This window comes from Kogia breviceps, chromosome 13, assembly GCF_026419965.1.
Source record: "Kogia breviceps isolate mKogBre1 chromosome 13, mKogBre1 haplotype 1, whole genome shotgun sequence".
In the NCBI taxonomy this organism is placed as follows: Eukaryota; Metazoa; Chordata; class Mammalia; order Artiodactyla; family Physeteridae; genus Kogia; species Kogia breviceps.
Window position 1 is genome coordinate 16,365,449 of NC_081322.1, and position 19,548 is coordinate 16,384,996.

At 33.6% G+C, this 19,548-nt stretch overlaps 1 protein-coding gene across 1 annotated transcript in view; it reads left to right on the forward strand.

Annotated features, from left to right (window-relative positions):
• EYS (eyes shut homolog) overlaps window positions 1-19,548 on the forward strand; it is a 1,724,957-nt gene that overhangs the window by 610,194 nt on the left and 1,095,215 nt on the right. The window contains exons 17-19 of the mRNA XM_059083021.1: window positions 6,234-6,405; window positions 7,344-7,422; window positions 17,831-18,021. Coding sequence (XP_058939004.1) covers window positions 6,234-6,405; window positions 7,344-7,422; window positions 17,831-18,021 — 442 coding nt within the window. The remainder of the gene's footprint in view (window positions 1-6,233; window positions 6,406-7,343; window positions 7,423-17,830; window positions 18,022-19,548) is intronic.

Here is a 19,548-nt window from a genome sequence, read left to right on the forward strand (position 1 = left end):
TAAATTGGGACTAAGTTAGGCTAGTAGGACAATCAAGGAAAATATACCTTTAAGAGATGAGTGCCAAAGAATAGAAAGGAATCATTTATGGAAAATGTTTCTGTAAATAATATTTCCAAAACATGGAAACAGCAAATACAAAGGCCCTGAGGCAAGATGAAGCTTAACTACAATCAAGGAACAAAAAGAAACTAAAAGGTTAGGTCAGGAGATAACTACACAAATTTACACCAGCTGGTCCCTAGTATCAAGTACATGGATATATTCTTGAGGTGAGTTAGACATATATATCATCCAAAAAACAGAAAAAAAGTTGACTCCAAAATTACCCTGGAAATTCTTAGTGAGACTCTTTACAAAGGCACAACCATATTAGAGATCACAGCCATCATTCTCCAAACTCCACTCTGGCCATCACTTGCAGGCATTTACTAGGGGTGTTTAATATCCTCTCTAAAATATTGGGCAGGAAGAACAAACATGCTAGCACGTCTGCACCGTGCACCTAGTGTCTCACAATTGAAAATTAGCTGGAACTCACCTTGCTGGTGGCTTTGCCGTTTATTTATTTATTTATTTTTTATTAAGAGTCCCAACTCTTTTAAGAACTGGGATATATTTTTTGAGGGAAATAAACTATAGGAAAATTCAACTGACAGAGATCTGTTCTTTGCTACATTTATTTGTTGAGACAAACATCTGTTCTTAACGTATTTTTAATGGCTCTGTTAAATATAATGGACACACAGTAAACTGCACATACTTAACACAATTTAAGTTCTGAAATATAAATATACCCATGGAACTGACAAAAAAATCAAGAAAAGGAACATATCCACCACTTGCAAGTGTTTTTATGCGTCATTCATAAAGCCCCTTTTTTTCTTCACATTCCACCCCTCCACATCCCCAAGTGACCACTGATATGCTTTCTTTTTTTCACACACACACACACACACACACACACACACACACACACACACACTGTATTTTATTTTTGCAAGAGATAAATAAACTGACACCAAGCATTGTAAATGGATGACCACAACAAAAGCAACAATGATTGCAATTACCAAGTAGGCAGAAATGGAGACAACAATCCAGGCAGAATTACCAGGAGTAAACATGGATATAAGAAAACATAATGTTTAATTCTAATCTAGTTTTATGAAAGCGATGGTCTTCACATCTACCCATGCTTTAGAACCAGCTGGAAATGTTTTCTTAGTGAAGTTTGTCAGGCCTACTTCCAAGAGATTCAGAATTGGGAAGTTATATTTTTAAAAACTCCACAGGTGATTCTATTATTCAATCAGGTTTGTAAACTAGGGGACTAGAGTAGTTGACAACATCAGAGGAAATGGTAAGAAAGGCAAGGTTGACCCAGAGGCTAAGAAGACAACATTTATTTCAGGTTGCAGTAAAGGGTCCATAAAGTACTTTGTTAGGATAACACACATGAAATGAAAATGATTAGGAATCAGAAAAGTCATTTTGGGAAACTTTCCCAACATAAAGACTAATCAGTGAGGAGAAGTTGGATGAAGAAGCCTTGGAGAGAAAGTAAGGGAAGGACCAGAGGTTGGAGAAGAGTTAGTTAGACAGATAGATGATACATACAGAGAGATACAGATGTATTTATTTACATATATTATTTGTCATATTGGTGTTGGTGCATGTAAATATCTTCCTGAACATGCTTCTCAATTTATACACTTTAATGGCTTATTTCTGAAAAGAATTTTTTATTTCTGATGTGAACATCTCTAATACAGAGACAGGCATTCAAGTAATCTGGTCAAGAGGGTTTTGACCAAGGCAGGGGCATGGAAAGTCCCCCAAATTACACAGGTAACCATCTACTCTGCTTAGAAAAGGAGTTGCCTGTGTTATTAATGAAATTAAGAACTTTAATTTTAGAACAGCCAATTGAAAATCATTCCAAATATAAATTACTGTAGCTACAAAGCAAGCAACTGAATAGCGGGAAGGAGCAATAGGTCAGACAGCAAAAAGCAAAATTTTCTTGTACTATTTCTTCTCTTGACAAACAAAACCCACAATGCTCATTGTTAAGTTATTGGGAAATCTCTGTTACACTGTGATGAGGGTAGGCTGTGATGATATGCACCTAGTCAAAGAGAACTATGGAAGGAGTCCAGAACTATGGCTGGCACAAAATAGATGCTCAATAAAAATGTATTATATAACTTAATGAGTAACAGGAAGTAAGTGACATAATATAAGGCAAATCAGGCAAAGAACTGAGACAAATTTTGAACAAGCCTTTGGAAATGTCTAATAAATAATAATTATCATTTCTTTTAGATTTGCTTGGATTCATGGACACAGTGTCAAAGCATTCATATTTTAATCCCATGAAGAAGATAAATAAATGTGTCATTATAACAATAATGTATTATAAATATCATTTATTATCTCCTATGTGTCCCTAGAAATGTATATATATATTCCCATATATCTGTAAACTGTTCTATAACAGATATTTTGATCCACAGTTTACAGATGAGAAATTTGAAATTTCGATGTCTTGGTAATTGTTTTTATTGCATTTAATTTTGGGTTGCCTTTTTATTTTCGGAACAAGATAATGGTTTTCCATTTATGGTGTTGATATAAAATTTCTGTTTGTTTTCAGATCGATTAAGGTATAGTTGACAAAGAAACTTATACACTTTTAAAGTACACAAGGTGATGACTTGATATACATATACATTGTGAAAGGGCCGCTCCCACATAGTTAATTAACCCATACAGTACCTCAGAATTTTTATCTTTCCTTTGTGCATATGTGAGAACATTTAGGTCCTATTCTCTTGACAAATTTCAATTATACAAAACAGTATTATCAACTTAGCTACCATGTTATACATTAGATCCTCAGGCCTTATTTAACTTAGAGCTGAAAATATGTACCCTTTGGCCAACCTCTCCTTATTGCCCATACCTCCCTGGTTCTGGTTCAGGCAACCATTTTCTTCTCTTTTTCTATGAGCTGTTTGTTTGTTTGTGTGTTTGTTTTGGGTCCCACATATAAATGACATCATGCAGGATTTGTCTTTCTCAGTCTGACTCAGCTCACTGCTCTCAAGGTCCATTTGTGTTGTGGCAAACAACAGTCTTGCCTTCATTCTCACAGTTGGTAATTACGTACAGGGAGCTCATATTGAACTGAAGTTCAACACTCTCCACACCTTCAAGTCTTTTTAAGTTATCATAGAATCTTTTCTGTTTGAAGATAGAAAAATATAGAAATTTCATTAAATAATTCCCCTTGACTACACAGGCAAGACAAGGCTTTCAGACGCACACCTCGGAGGAATCGAATCATTCCAGATTCTGAGTCTCACTATTGCAAGGACTGAGATTTCAAGAACTGCTTTGTTCTTGCTTGGGAAGGGGCAGAGACTTCTTAGGAAAATAAGCAAATGAAAAAAAAAAAATTTTTTTTGGCCGTGTGTGCTGCTTGCAGGATCTTAGTTCCCCAACCAGGTATTGAACATTCACCCTGGACAGTGAAAGTGAAGCAGACTCCTAACCACTGGACTGCCAGGGAATTCCCACAAACAAACAAAATTGATATGAAATACAAAATATAAACACACACACTCATAACAATGATGTATTTACTTAAAAAGATTTCACTGAATTCCATATTGAACGAGACACAAAATCCATGCCCTAATGGAGCTAAGCTTATAAAGGGGAAGATAGACAAAAAGAAAAGAAAAATGAGTAAATCTCATAGAATGCCAGAAGGAGATTGCTTGCTATGGTGATAAAATAAACATAAAACAGGATAATGGTGATTATGGGTGAGGAAGGCGATGAAATTTTAAATAGTGTGGTCAAATAGGCCTCTTTGAGAAAACAACATTGGAATAAAGACATGAAGAAATAAAGGAGTGACTCTTGTAAATATCTAGGACAAGAGAATTCTAGAAAGCGGAACAAATTATTTGAGGTCAGTGCAATGACAGCAGAGTAGCCAAGGGTGAGGGTAGAATAAGATGAAGTTAAAAAGTGAAAAGGGGACCTAACTTGTATGGTGCCCAAGGACTTTGGCATTAAAAATGAAAATAAATAAATAAATAAATAAGGGTTTACAGGGACCAAAGTGTTCAGGTCAATCAGTAATTACATTCTTATCCTCTCTGGAGGCTACTTGGGGGGTCAAAGTACAACCACAGCTTAAGTAATGAGTAAAGCATCAGGAGAGAAAGTTCCTCAGGTAATGTTGGTGATGTGTTCTCCAGCTACACTGACACATGTTTGCCCTCCATGGAGAGGTGTCTTCTGTCTCCAAATAGCACTGGATGCACCCTGCACAATTCTCTTTATAACTCTACCTCTCACCCCCACTTTTGTGTTAAGTAAACCACCTCTTGTCAACTGAAATTTCCATCACTGATTTTGCCAGCATTGTACATAGTCTTACAGAAAACCTTTTCACTTATCTTCTTAATTGGAATAATATGCCTCTGGAAACACCTGTATAACTTATTTAATACAGCATAGTTGTATTGATAAAATTTGTCTCCGGAAAATGATAATAATCAAATGTTAAATGTGTACAAGGCCCTGGGCTAGTTGTTTTAAGTACAGGGTTTTACATTATTATCCCAATAAACCTATGATATACTAATAAATCATCCTCATTTACAATGAGAAGTTTCAATGATCATGTCTGCACTAAATATTAATATAGTCACAAATAGCTGCCATTTCCTGAGGGAGGACCATTATTTCCCATCTCATTTATGTTGGGCTTGGTCTCGTGACTTGGATTGGTAAATTAAATATATGTAGAAGATTTAAGAAGTAGTGTATGTACCCTTTTCCTTCTTCAACAATGATGGCAGTCACCCAGATAGAGGATGCTCCATTAACCTGGGTCCCAGTGTGAAGATAATGTAAACTGGATCTGTAGCTCACCTTTTTCATGGAATAGGAGTGAGAAATAAGCCTGTGACATGGGCTGCTGAGACATAGAGGAGCAGGTCTCTTTTTATTATTATTACTGCCACCTAATATAGTCTGTTATGTCTGTTTAATTCACACCCTGAACCTAAATCTTGATGGTCATTTTAAATATGGATGCAGATTTGACTAATTTACATATATTAATTTTATGGTATCATTAATATCCAAAATTCTATATAGGTAGTGACAGTTACATTAAAAAAAATAGATGTAACCATTAAAAATAGAATTTTGATTTGAAAACTGATTATCTCTAAAGAGAATTTCCAAAAATATTTTTTTTGCTTTGGAAGTTTCATTTGTAATAAATCACAGACTCTCCTGGTGTGTCCACTCTAAATAGCAGTCACTTAAATAGAAGTTCTGATATGGTATGTAAATAAAGTTACGATGTCACCTTTTGAAATGGCTGTGTATCTGCCAATCGCTCTGTCCCCAAACTTTTACCTGATATCCAAACAAATACTGAGATAGTCTTTCAAACTATTTATTTGAAACTATTTATTTGAAACTTGTTTTTTTTTTTGGTCTTCAAAAACACTAGGTAGGGCTTCCCTGGTGGCGCAGTGGTTGAGAATCCGCCTGCCGATGCAGGAGACACGGGTTCGTGCCCTGGTCCGGGAAGATCCCACATGCCGCGGAGCAACTAAGCCCGTGAGCCATGGCCGCTAGGCCTGCGCGTCCGGAGCCTGTGCTCCGCAACGGGAGAGGCCACAACAGTGAGAGGCCCGCATACCGCAAAAAAAAAAAAAAAAAAAAAACACTAGGTATTTGGCCAAAGTTAGATTACATTTAGAAATCTTAGTTCATCCTTAATTGACCCACTAAGATCAAATATAGAAAAATTCAAACTTTTGACATCTGTCGATAATAAATGTTTGACTATCAAGGATCATTACCAAAAAAAGTATAAATTAGTATTCATAATGACAACTTGATGAAATTCATTACTTCACCTATATTCTTAATAAACAATTCCTCACTCTAAAAACAAATCTTTTAAGTAGATTAAGCTTGTGCTTTGTTTTTCTCATTCACTTTAAGTAAGTCTGAGAGTTCATAGACCTAAACATGTTTAACCTTGAAAAAATGTTCTCTTTCACTATAAGATGTCAAATTATCTTTAATGGAGGGAGTCCTGATTTCTTGGTGATGTTTTCTATAATGAACAAACTTTTGAGTTTTGCATTTAAATAGCCTGGTGTTTTGTCTTGTCTCTTTTAATGTAGGCATCAATTGTGAAGTAAATATAGATGAATGTCTATCAAAGCCATGTCTCCGTGACGGAACTTGTATTGATGGCATAAATCACTACACCTCTGACTGCAAGAGTGGATTTTTCGGAACACACTGTGAAGCAAAGGCAAATGACTGCCTCTCACATCCTTGTCTACATGGCAGGTAGCTATTTTTATTTTTCTATTATTAAATCTAAGAAGGCAAATTTAACTCACGATATTTAAAACTGAATCTCAAGGAAAAATTGATAAAGGTAATTTTAATTATGCTTTTTCATAAAACAAGGGCTAAGTACAGTTAAGATGACAGATGCTGCCCGTTTAACTTAATGAAATGCACTGATACATTATCTCTGCCCTTTTATTTCTGCTCATTAGCATAAAGTAATTTTCAATAAATGTGGATTAATTGGACTTTAATAATCTTAAAGGTAATGCTCACAATAATAGTAGTAGCAGGTAGGATGATGAGAGATTATATTATTTGCTCTGTGGAGGGATAATACCACAAACTTAGTATTTTAAATGTTCCTAAATAGACCGGTTCTTTCATCCCTATGTGCAGATAAGACATTTTGTGAATCTCTTTATAGAGTTGTATATTAACTATTCTGCTCATGGATATAATATTAGTTTAAGCAAATCTAGAGTGGGGAAATTTCTAGAAGATGCAGGTGACAAGGAGGGATGACTCAAAGAGTCACCCAGCTGTCTTCCTCAGCATCATTTTTCTTTCCTAGTCTTGCCACAGACTTTGTAAGCCAGAGAGGGAGGATGAAGATGGGTAGTTCACTATGGTGCCATTTGTCTCCAGCTGATTTCACTTTCCTACATAAGCCCTAGACATATCTTTTTATCTTTTCAAGCTGTTTTTTTTCTTTCTTTCCATTGCCATGGGGAAGATGGCAAAAATGAGAATTGATTTGTTATTTCAGTCCAGTCACCTTGAAAGATAAGAAAGCAGAAATAGACTGCCTTCTGTTGCTCATGGGAATGTGTTTTATTACCTGACCTGGAAAAGAAAAAAAATTGAACAGTGAACTCTCTTGAAATTATTCTTTCATTGTCTTACTTATTTAAAAAAATAATTCTGTGTTTCAGATGCATAGATTTCATTGATAAGTATCAATGTTCATGCAGTGCAGAATGGACTAGTTCAAGATGTAAGATCAAGATTAATGTAAGTTTTATAATTTGTACTAAATTTAAAGTAATTTAAAAGAAAAAAACAAAACAGTTGGCAGATATATGGTCCTCTCAAAAAACGCATAAGACATTTGGTCCACACCAAAAGATCCTTGATATTTGATCCTGTCCAAAACGTTGTGAAATGGGCCAAATATGCTGTGTACATTTTGAATAGGACCAAATATCCTGTGGGAAACAAGCTATTTGCTGTAGGTCTCAGAATCATTATTTCAGCAATTACTGATGATTTAAGTGCCTCTCACCTTTCATTTGGAATTTCTTTTTTGGAATCTTTGCTGACTCCAAACAAAACTAAAAATCATAGCTTCTTTCACCTCTCCCTGCCCCGCCTATTGGTATCGTAAACTTCTGCAATATGGAGTCCTCAATCAACTAAACCCTGGAAGTGACCATTGTCCAAAGAGCTCAGAAGTCTTATGATTTGCCATCTGCCTCCCCTTCTCTGATCTTAGGACACAGAGGTGTCTGTGGATGTGTAGGGGTGAGGGGATTAACTGGATCCATACACAACAAGGAGAAAAATAAGTACTGGATGGATGTACCAAGAGATGGGTACATGTAGAGATCTTCAAAACCAGTAATGCTCTCAGAATCTGTCTTCTGATCTTCAGGCATATGACCTGACATGATTGACACATGCTATCTTATGTGGAATGTGTCACCTGCTGAGAAGTTTCGGTTACCTGAAGTTTAAGGCCATTCATGGTGCATGAGAATCTCATGTGCTTTCCTGGATAATGGGAAGTTCTTCCAGGTCCTTCCTGGCTGACAATGACATGGAAAAAGAAGGAAGCACAGGCACTAAAGACAGCCTTTGGCATTGTGAGACTATGGATATTTATTTAAATCCTTCGTGTCTTTTTCCTTTATCAGTAAAATACAGTCCCTATATTGCAGGATCATTGTGTGATGATACACATTAAATGTGGTTGATACTCAGTAAATGATGTTTTTGGAGGGAGAAACAGAATTGAACTGCAATTTTGCTAGTTACCTTCTGTGTGATCTAGGACAAATTACTTGCAATCTGAAATCATGTTTTATCTATTCAATGAGGGTAATCATAGGAACTACCTCTTAAGTTGTGATAATTAAATTAGATAATGCAGGTAAATCAACTAGCACATATTTTGACACATTTTTGAAAGCCTAATAATTTATTGACATTTTGTGGATTTGATTCTAGATAGTGAAAGCCACACTTGATGTGGAGAAGGAGATGTTGTAATTAATAAATTCCCTGGTAGAAGATGCATGAAGCATGTATCTTGTCTGCACTGTTGCATGTGTTGCCTGTGATAACCTCCAAAACCCTGTCTCTTGGTAGTGCAAATGTGGTATTCATCTTCTGAATTAAATATATAAATAAAGAAATTTTCTTTCATACATGAATTTGTATATATTCATACCCACACACCCAATATTATGAGAACAATTGTTTAATGCTACCTATATGCTTCTAGATGGTTTTTCATAATATTTTTCTTTTAACATAAAGTTGAACTCATCATGCTCCTTATTCAGTGACTTTTGGTTTCACCTAGTGTATCTTAGGGACCATTTCATAATAATACATGGAGTCCTGACTCAAACTTTTCAGTAACTATAAAGTGTTCCAAATAAGTGTTGAGGAACCACACTTATTCAATGAGAGTATGAGCATGCCAGCTTCCCTAGATCCTATCAAATGAAATCATTTTTTTAAAGTGTTGCCTAATTTGATGAGGAAAACATAGCATGTCATTATTTTGATTTATATTTAACTGGCTTATTATGAAGATTGAACAAATTTCCATATGATTATTCGCCACCTGTATTTCTTTGTTTGAGCCTTGTCTACTCACAGCCTTTGACTAATGGTATTTTCCTTTTGACTTACCTGCCTTTTTGGTTTTTATATACTATTTAAAATTATGGATAAAATCCACTAGATTATGTAAAATTATACATTTTGTCTAGAGTGTGACCCTTCTTTCTTTACAAAACTTGTAAAATTATGAGATTTTCATATTTTTCTTTACCTTTTTCTTTATGATACTATGCTTTGCCTCTCTCCTTAGAAGGTCCTTTTATACAGCAATATTTAAATTATTTTCTTATATTCTCATTTATTACAATTTTATGATTACCAACACTTTTAGTCCTTTAATCCATTGTGAATATTTTGTTATTATTGATAAAAAGAAATCTAATTTAATTTTTTTCAAAAATATAATCAATTTTCCAAGAGCTTTTACCAAAGTATCTATTATTTCTGGATTGTTTTGGTATGCCTCATTTTGTTATGCACTGATTCCTATATATGGGTCAATTTTAGGACTATTTACTCTCTCTTCTTTTTAAAAATCTTATCCTGCCATCTATATTAATTATTATAGTTCAATAAAGTTTTTTTAACTGTCTTTTTACTAGCACTGTAAGTATATTCCAAATGTAGTTTTGGTCATTCATTCTGTAAATATTTAAAATGTATTATTTATGAAAAACCAAAATATAGTAATTATCAGATATACCTCCTGCCTCACCAGCTCCATCTGGAGATATGGATAAGGGGTATAGATATGTATCTTACTTAGCTCACCTATTTTTTGTAACTTTCTCTATGTTTCATTGCCCAGATAACAGCTTCTGAAGGGCATTCATAGATTGATGTTTGAGTCTGTCTTTCTAGTCCAAAGAGACAAGAGCAGTGGTGAAACACAGGCAGTACTGATTGAAAAGAACTCTCACATCAATATCTGAAGCTCCTGGGAAAGTGTAAAAGCAAAGTTTATGTTAGGGCTTCAGAGAGAAAAACACAAGCAAAACTTTTTTTTGTAAATCTGATAATTTGAAGCAAGCTTAAAAATGTTAGAATTAATGTTAGAGAAAAGCAAATGCATGATTGGGTATGGAATGGATGCCATGGTTAGTTAAACATGTAATTCAACTCTGAGTACACAGAAAAGAGAATAGAGTAATACAGAAATCAGGTATTTTATTTTCTATTTTGTTGGGACTGAGAAGGATAAATACTCTAAGGGAGAAGTGTTTTGTTTTTAATATAAAATTATGTGTGTTAAGTACTAAAATGTTAAAAATAGATTCTAGAATAAAAAGAGTAATACATTCTCAGATGAAGAAAAGCTAAGAACTAATCATGTGTAGAAGGACTAAAGGAAGTTTTCTAAACAGAAAGGAAATGAACAAAGAAAAGAACTGAATGTGTGTGTGTGTATCTGTATTTCCTCAAGTGTAAGCTGAAATATATAAGGGGCTTTTTATATAAGAAGATTTTTACCTTTTCTCTACCATATACATTATGTACATTTTCTCATTTTTTTGTTAATGTTTAATTAGTATATAGTGGATCTTGACATTCAAAGGCTTTCTTTTTGTGTATCCAAGTGTACTGATATTTTCTCCAAAGGTTGTATGATTTATGACACCTTTAATAGGGACTTACTTGAGTTACTCTAGTATTTGTCTCATCTTCTTTTCATTCGCAATTAAGAGATTGGTCCATCAGTATGATTTTCAGCATAAGATTTGAGTTGGGATCTCCCACCAGATGCTCATCTATTTCCCAAATGTCATTGTAGGGAATATTTATCTCCTTTGATGGAAAACACATCTTTAAAAGAAGGGACATCTCATAAATGGTAATATTTGTCACGCACAGTTTCACTTTATCATTGCAGATTATTCTTCATTAATATATATCATTCTACTTTATTCTTATTAATATTCCATTGTATGGAGTCTTCATATTTATTTAACCAGTACCCTCTTGATGAAGATTTAAGATATTTTAAGGTTATTGCCCTTAAAAATTATGTGTTTTAGATGTAGAATTTTGAGTTTTTTCATACTTTATTTCATGGTAGGAAATAATCATTTGTCCTTTGAAAATTCTCTTTATGCTAATTTGTATTTTTGTGGGTGTATTTCCTTTTGGCTTCACAGCCTATTTCTTTCCCAAAATATTTGTGTGTTTATTATGAATCACCTACATATTTTCTCTATCTATTCCATTATTTGTCATGGTCCATAAACCGTGAATCTCCAGTATAAGGGCAGACTTCCATCACTACTCACACAAGAGTGACCCTTTCTGAATCAGAAGAGCAAAACAGGTGGGGAAGGGGGCTGCCCTTCCTTTCCCAGGCCCTCTTGACCACCAACACCAAACCCACATCCTATTCAGTGTTACAGAGTCCTTAGCAATGTTGAATCACAGAACTCTCAGTCTTTTGGATGTGTTCATGCTTGACCCCTCATTTTGCCAAGTTAGAGTACAATATGATTTTTAATATACACTTTAGATTTCTTTTGCAACATTCTTTTCTTTACATGAGGAAATAGGAGTAGTATTGTTAGCTTTTTTAATGGGTTTGGAACTTTGCATTACTTTTAAAAAATCTTGACTTTTTTCCATGAATTTGGCATCATGTCTAGTTTTAGCCCTGATGTACTTTTCTTTCCTATATTGATTCATTTGTGCCTTTTCAGGCAGTTTCTAAGCCAATGGTTTTGTTTTCCTGTATTTCAGTGGCCCTCTTTCCTGGAAGTACTGCCAGACACATTTTCGATGAAGAAATACAAATTAATGTATACTGAAACAATACCAATTTTTATATTTCATAATCTTGTTTGATTTGTTGAAATAACAGTTAAAGTGTGTATTTTCTTTACAGCAAAACATTCTATATCTGATTAAATTGGGAATCAAACAAAATCTTCTCCGTATTAACTACTGTAGACCCATATTCAATCGTGTAAGTTTTGAGAAAGAAAACAGTAAATAAAAATTATATTGGAAGTAAACATTAGGGACATTGTCTTTATCATATGCATTATTATATGTACACTTCCAGAGCCAAGGAATCCCTTTGAGAGAAAAATCAAAGACTTGGTGGTACAACAAGCCTTAAGTTGGAATTCAGGGCATTTAGTGTCTATGTGATTTTATTCTGCTGTCCTCTTGCTATAAGACCTTGGTGAAGTCACTCTAACACCCTTTGGCTTGTCCTCATCCTTGTGAGTAAAATAAAATTGTTGGACTAGATTCTTGTTTGGTCCATGAACTAACAGAATCAGGATCACCTGGGCGGTTGTTAGAAATGGAGAAACACGGCCCCATCCCAAAGAGTTTGAATCTAAAATTTAACAAGCTATCCAGGATATTCACATGCAATTTAAGTTTTAGAAACAGTACACTATATTGGTAGGTTTTATTCAGAGCTAGACAAAGTTCAAGAAGTTCTATGAAATTTAATAGGTCTTTGCAGTGGATAAGGTAGGGCTCTAATGGGAACCATGTCCTGTTTCCACTCTTCAATTGGACAGTTACATGTTTACTTGTTTAACATGTTTCATTTCTCTAAGATTTTATTTGAAGAAAGTATTAAAACAGCAGTTAAAAAGAAAACATATGATTCGATGAGACAAATGCTATGATAAAAATGATGTCAGATAGTAACTTTCTATACTTCAGGGAAGTTCAGAGATCTCAGGACAAAGTTTTGCATCTAAATGTGTATATGTGTGTGTGTATATATATATATATATATATATATATATATATATATATATATATATATATATACCTCAGGATACAACACAATGTCAGAGAGCTAACTTGCACATTTATTAGTCTAAACAGTCCACAATGAATATATCATTGCTCTGTTATTCTTACAGTCTTGTACATTTCCTGACTTGGTGTTTTGAATACAAGTTGAGTGAATGTTGGGGTCTAGCTCAATTGTCTAGATTGCCCTGGTCTGCAACATTACTCCCAGCTTCCTCCTCTTTCTCTAAACATACGAGCTTTTTGTTTCTGTCATTTTCTAAATTAAATTTTAGTGAATTCTTCTTGGGAAACACTTTATTATATTAAATAGAGTATACAAAAGTAATATAAATAATGATGAACAAAGGGAAAGGCATATTCCTTAATTTTTGAATGAGGAAATATCAATAACTTTAAATGATAATTTGATTTTTTCTAAAAAGAAATTGGTTTTATATTTCCCATTAAGCCTTCTAATTAATTTAGTGAAAGATTCTTGTAAACCCTAGAGAAAGAACTTTTGGCAATCTAAAAACTAGCTCTTTCTTCCCATTGGAAATATAATTCAATTAGTTTATGTAATGCTTTCTAATAAATCATTCTAAATATACCTCACCTTAGGGCTAAGAGGGAAACATGTTTCCATGCCATTCCCTGTGGAATCCTACATCCATAAAAATAACTGCAGTACTTGCCTCAAGTCTAAGTGCCTTTGGTTATCCTTAAGGAGTTCACATTTTCAGCAAAAGTAGAACAAATATCAGAATGGTATTCATTTATAAAAAAAAAAAAAAAATACATTTAACTCTATTACTTGGGTGAATGTAAAAGATCACCATCTGGGTTGCAAGCATAACTTGAGTTTTATACTCAAGTGCACAGTCAATTTTTTATTGCAAATGACACTAATTAAACTCTCTGGTGATTTTGACAAACCTTTAATTTTCCAATTGATGCATGATATGAATGCAAGGGCTCCCACATTAGCCTTGTCAGTTTGAGTCTTTATTGTTAGGTTAACACTTCTTAAAAGTCACTAATTGTTTAGAAGCATTAGTGTCAACTAATGATAGTTCTAGAAAATATTACTTTTCAGGGTAAAAAGTTAAAAAACACTATCTCATGTTTGTATAGGTAATTACCTTTGAAGATGTACTAACTTGAGAACCCACAGTGCAAATGAATCATATTTGTATATATTCCTTAACAAATTCTGTGTGGACAACATATTCAGAATACATTTTTAAGGTTTTACTAATGATGTCATAAAGTTCTATAAATTATTTCTCAGAATTATAGGTGCAAATCTTTTCAGAGTTATCATTACATTGAAAATAGGTGTCATACCATGTTCAAGGCAACATGTTCTGTGATTTCCAGAATACCAGCAAGTATTTAATATCTAAAATGTGAACTTAAGAAGTATATAGTATGATTTAGTAGACATTAAATATAGTGAAAAACTAATTTTTTATCCTAAGCAAGTTCCAAATGACTGAAATAGAGGCCGACAAAGGCTTTGACCTTCAGAATGTAAAGGAAAGAAGATACTATTTACTAAACAGTTATTTTGTCCCAGGAACAGTGCTAATTGCTTTATAGTCATTATTTTATTTAATTATCATAGGAACTTTTATGAGGTAGGTGATATTATTGCCATTTTATGCATAAATGAACCTACAATAAATTGAATACCTTTGTTGATTGAGTAAAAGTAGAAGTTTACAAATATGCTAAAGATTGAAGAGGAAGAGACAGATATCATCCAGGTTCCTCTGACTCCATGACAGCCCTCTGCTTCTGGGACAATAGGCATCAGAAATACTGGACATAAATGTGGATACATGCATAGGAATACTAGCTAATTAAAAGATTATGATTTCATGTACGTTAAGACTCCTGGATCAAGATGGCAATATATGAGGCTCTGCATTTTGCTCCTGCCACAGATGCACAGCTATGCACAGAACAATTCTTCCTCAGAGAAATCCAGAAACTAGCTGGATAACTACTACACATCAGTAACTGAGAAAATATACACGTTGAAATGAATAGAAAAGGCTGAGACACACCCTCACCATAAACCCCAGACCTGGCATAACAACACACAAAAGAAAGGGACCCCTAAATCCCAGCTTCTCCCTGAGGAGTGATTGGTTTCGACACCACAATTAGTATTCCAGATTTTTAAGTGTAAAAATATAGAACTTTTATATGCATTCAAAGTTAATTTGTTAACATCTTAAAATAGACAAAATATTTAAAATGTGTGTTTCTATACACTAACTACACAGTACTAGAAAGAGAAATTAAGAAAACAATCCCATTTACAATAGAATAAAAAAGAATAATATACTTAGGAATAAATTTAACCAAGTTGATGAAAAATCTGTACACTGAAAACTGTAAAACGTTGGTACAAGAAATTGAAGACACACAAAAAAAGGAAAGATATTCCCTGCTTATGGATTGGAAGAATTGGTATTGCTAAAATGTTCATACTACCCAAAGCAATCTACAGATTCTATACAACACTTATCAAAATGCCCAAGGCATTTTTCAGAGAAATAGAACAAATAATCCTAATATCGATAATGGAACCACAAAAGACCCCAAATAGCCAAAGCAATCTTGAGAAGAGAGAACAAAGCTGGAAACATCACACTTCCTGATTTCAAATTATATTACAAAGGTATAGTAATCAAAACACTATGGTATTGGCATAAAAACTGGCTCATAGACCAATAGAACAGAATAGAAAGCCAAAAAATAAATCCATACAAATATGTTCAATTAATTTTTGGCAAGGAAGCAAAGAATATACAATGCAGAAAGGATAGTCTCTTCAATAAATGGGGTTGGTAAAACTGGATAGCCACAGGCAAAATAATCATGCTGGACCCCTATTTTACACCACCACAACAATCAACTCAAAATGGATTAAAGACTTGAACATAAGACCTAAAACTGTAAAACTCCTGGAAGACATAGTGGGTAAGCTCCTTGATATTGGTCTTGACAATCATTTTTTTTTTTTTTAATTAACACAAAGGCAACAAAAGCAAAAATAAATAAATGGGATGACATCAAACTAAAATGCTTCTGCACAGCAAAAGAAACTATCAGTGAAATGAAAAGGCAACCTATAGAATGGGAGAATATGTTTGTAAACCACATATTGGATAAAGGATTAATATCCAAAATATATAAGAAACTCATATAATGCAATAGCAAAAAAAAAAAAAAAAAAACAATAACACAATTAAATGTGGGCAAAAAATTTGATAGGCATTTCTCCAAAGAAGCCATACAAATGGCTAACAGGTATATTAAAATGTGCTCAACATCACTAATCATCCCAGAAATGCAAGTCAAAACTACCATGAGCTATTGCCTCACACCTGTTAGTATGTCTATTATCAAAAAGACAAGATAACAAATGCAGCAAGGATGTAGAGAAAAGGGAACCCTTGTGCACTGTTCGTGGGAATGTAAACTGGTACAGCCACTTTGGAAAACAGTATGGAGGTTTTTCAAGAACTTCAAATAGAACTACCATATGATCCAGCAATCAAATTCTGGGTAAATATTCAAGGGAAATGAAATCGTTATTTGAAGAGATATCTGCACTCCCATGTTTGTTGCAGCATTAGGCACAATAGCCATGGTATGAAAACAACGTTAAGTGTCCATGAATAGATGATTGGATAAAGAAAATATGGTGTCCATATATACAATGGAATAATATTCAGCCTTAAAAAAGAAGGAAATCCTGTCATTTGTGACAACACTGATGAAACTGGAGGACATTAGGCTAAGTAAAATAAGCCAGACTGAAAGACAGATGTACATGATATCATTTACATGTGGATTCTAAAAAAATTTCAGTTAAAAAAAAGAGTTGAGCTCTTAGAAACAGAGATTAGAATGGTGGTTGCCAGAGTCCTGGAGGGTCAGGGTCTGGGGGGAGGGGAGTGGGAAAAATAGGGAGAGGCTGAAAAATGGTACAAACTTTCAGTTATAAGTTGAATAAGTTCTAGGAATCTAATATATAACATGGTGAATATAATTGATAATTCTGTACTGTATAATTAAAATTTGTAAAAGAAACACTTGTTTCACTAACTCCACCCCCAACAAAAAAGTTAATATGTGAGGTGATGGATATGTTAATTAACTCTATAGTGTTAATTAACTCCATAACTTTGAATCTTTTCAAAATGTTTATGTATATCAAATCTTCACATTGTACACTTTAAATATATTACAGATTTTTTTGATCAATCATACCTCAATGAAGCTGAAAAAATATATACCTGTTAATACTGATGAAAAAAGATTGTAAATGGAATAAAAACTCAGATATTATAGATGCTTTTTTTTAGAGGAACATAAATCAATAGTGAATTGTCTGTTCTAATTATGTGATCAAACCCAAGATTCCTTTGAAAGTTAATGAGACACTACTAATCATTACCCAAAGACAGCAGAGTTAAACTGGGGCTATGCCAGGCAAATGAGGTTGTATGGTGGATACTAAGGGTCAGTGAACTCCTGGTATTATGCACATAACACATAATTTAATAAAGTCTAATAAAGTTTATTTTTTTCTGAAAAATCCACAATTAAACATGTGACAAGTATTTCTGGTGATAAAAGTTAAACATCTCTTACTAGAAATAAATATTTCAGTTTTTAGAGGAAGGGAATACCAGATAAGCTTGCATATTGGTTTCTTAGAAATATTTAAATAGAAATATAATTTTAATAAGGTTTCTAGTCTTAACACTAATAATCAAATTTTATTCTCTATTTCATAATTTAGGACTGCACATCCATCCCTTGTATGAATGAAGGCTTCTGCCAGAAGGTGGCCCATGGCTTTACTTTAATTTGCCCAAATGGTACATATTGTGAAGTAAATATTAGCAGTTGTACTGAGCCTGAACTGAATGTGGTCCTCTGCCTTAATGGAGGGATATGTGTTGATGGACCTGGACACACTTTTTATTGCAGGTCAGTATTTATTTATCCACAAACAACTACATATGTATTTATGAAAGCTTGTAAACATCCCTCTAATAATGCACTCTGAAATGCAGAAACTAAGGTTTAAGTAAGTTTTTGTCTTTAGAATTGGGTTCTTATTCCCTTTCTTAAATATTACACCATCTGAATGATTTACAAATAGTTCATATTTATAGCATGTTTCTTAACCAGAGATTCATTTACCTTCTAAGATCTTAACAATGATAAATTTTTTTTATTTAAGATATATAAAAACAAATTAGCCTGTCACTGTATTTTTTTTTTTTTTTTTTTTTTTTTTTTTTTTTTTTTTGCGGTACACGGTCCTCTCACTGTTGTGGTCTCTTCTGTTGTGGAGCACAGGCTCCGGACGTGCACTCAGCGGCCATAGCTCACGGGCCCAGCTGCTCTGTGGCATGTGGGATCTTCCCGGACCGGGGCACGAACCCGTGTCCCCCGCATCGGCAGGCAGACTCTCAACCACTGTGCCTCCGGGGAAGCACCCATGTATTTTTAAACCAATTATTATTTAAGATATCTTTTTAAAATTCCAAGAGATGAATTTTCATTATCTTTTTATTTATGATTATGTAATATATATAATTGGTTGGTCATTTGAAAATTTAGTCATTATCTTTTCAATTTGTAAAACATTAATTGAATCCAGGTATGTAAAAAAAAAAAACTCACTTTACCTCTTTTCTTCTGTCAGTCTGATTTGTGAGAAGTTGAGGTTAAGTTAATAACTGTGAGCAACTGTGTCTCTGTCAAAATATCTTAAATTACTGAAAGGTTGACCATGTGTATTCTGCAACATTCAATAGTAAAGTTTATTATTATTTCTATATTTTATCAGTTATTTCTCTTTAAATTATTAATATAATCTGCCTTATATTCAATACTTCCACTACCATATTTTTTTGTTCAATATCTACGCTGTGTTCTTGGCCTTTTATTTATTTTAAACCCTGCTGTATCATTTTATTTGGGCCGTATTTCTAACAAGGCACACATAGATGTTAATTTCACATAAACCTAAGATTATTATCTTCTTTTAGCATATACATACAGTATTTATTACTATGACACAGTTTTTTTTGCTACATATTGCCTGATGTGCCATTTTCATTACTAATGTATGTGTGCATGTGTGTGTGTGCATTACCTAGTATTTTGTATTTTTGAGCTTGGATTTTGCTTATTTTACTCTGGTGGTTTATAAAGTATAGAAAGTAAACATATTTCTAATATCAAGGCTAATTTCAAATAATGAAATTATACAAATGATCGCTTGGCCACAGCAAGCTCCCTCCAGGTTATAACCTAATCAGCACCTGGATTAAGTCAGCAACAGTACATTGACCATTTATCCTCAATAAATATAATGCTACAAATCAAGATTCCATTCATAGAAACCCATTATGTTAAATTGAAAAAATAGAAATAAGTGAACCTAAAGCTAAAAATGTATGTTTTTACAACATGAGTAGTATTTGTTAAATCAAGCTCTATAAA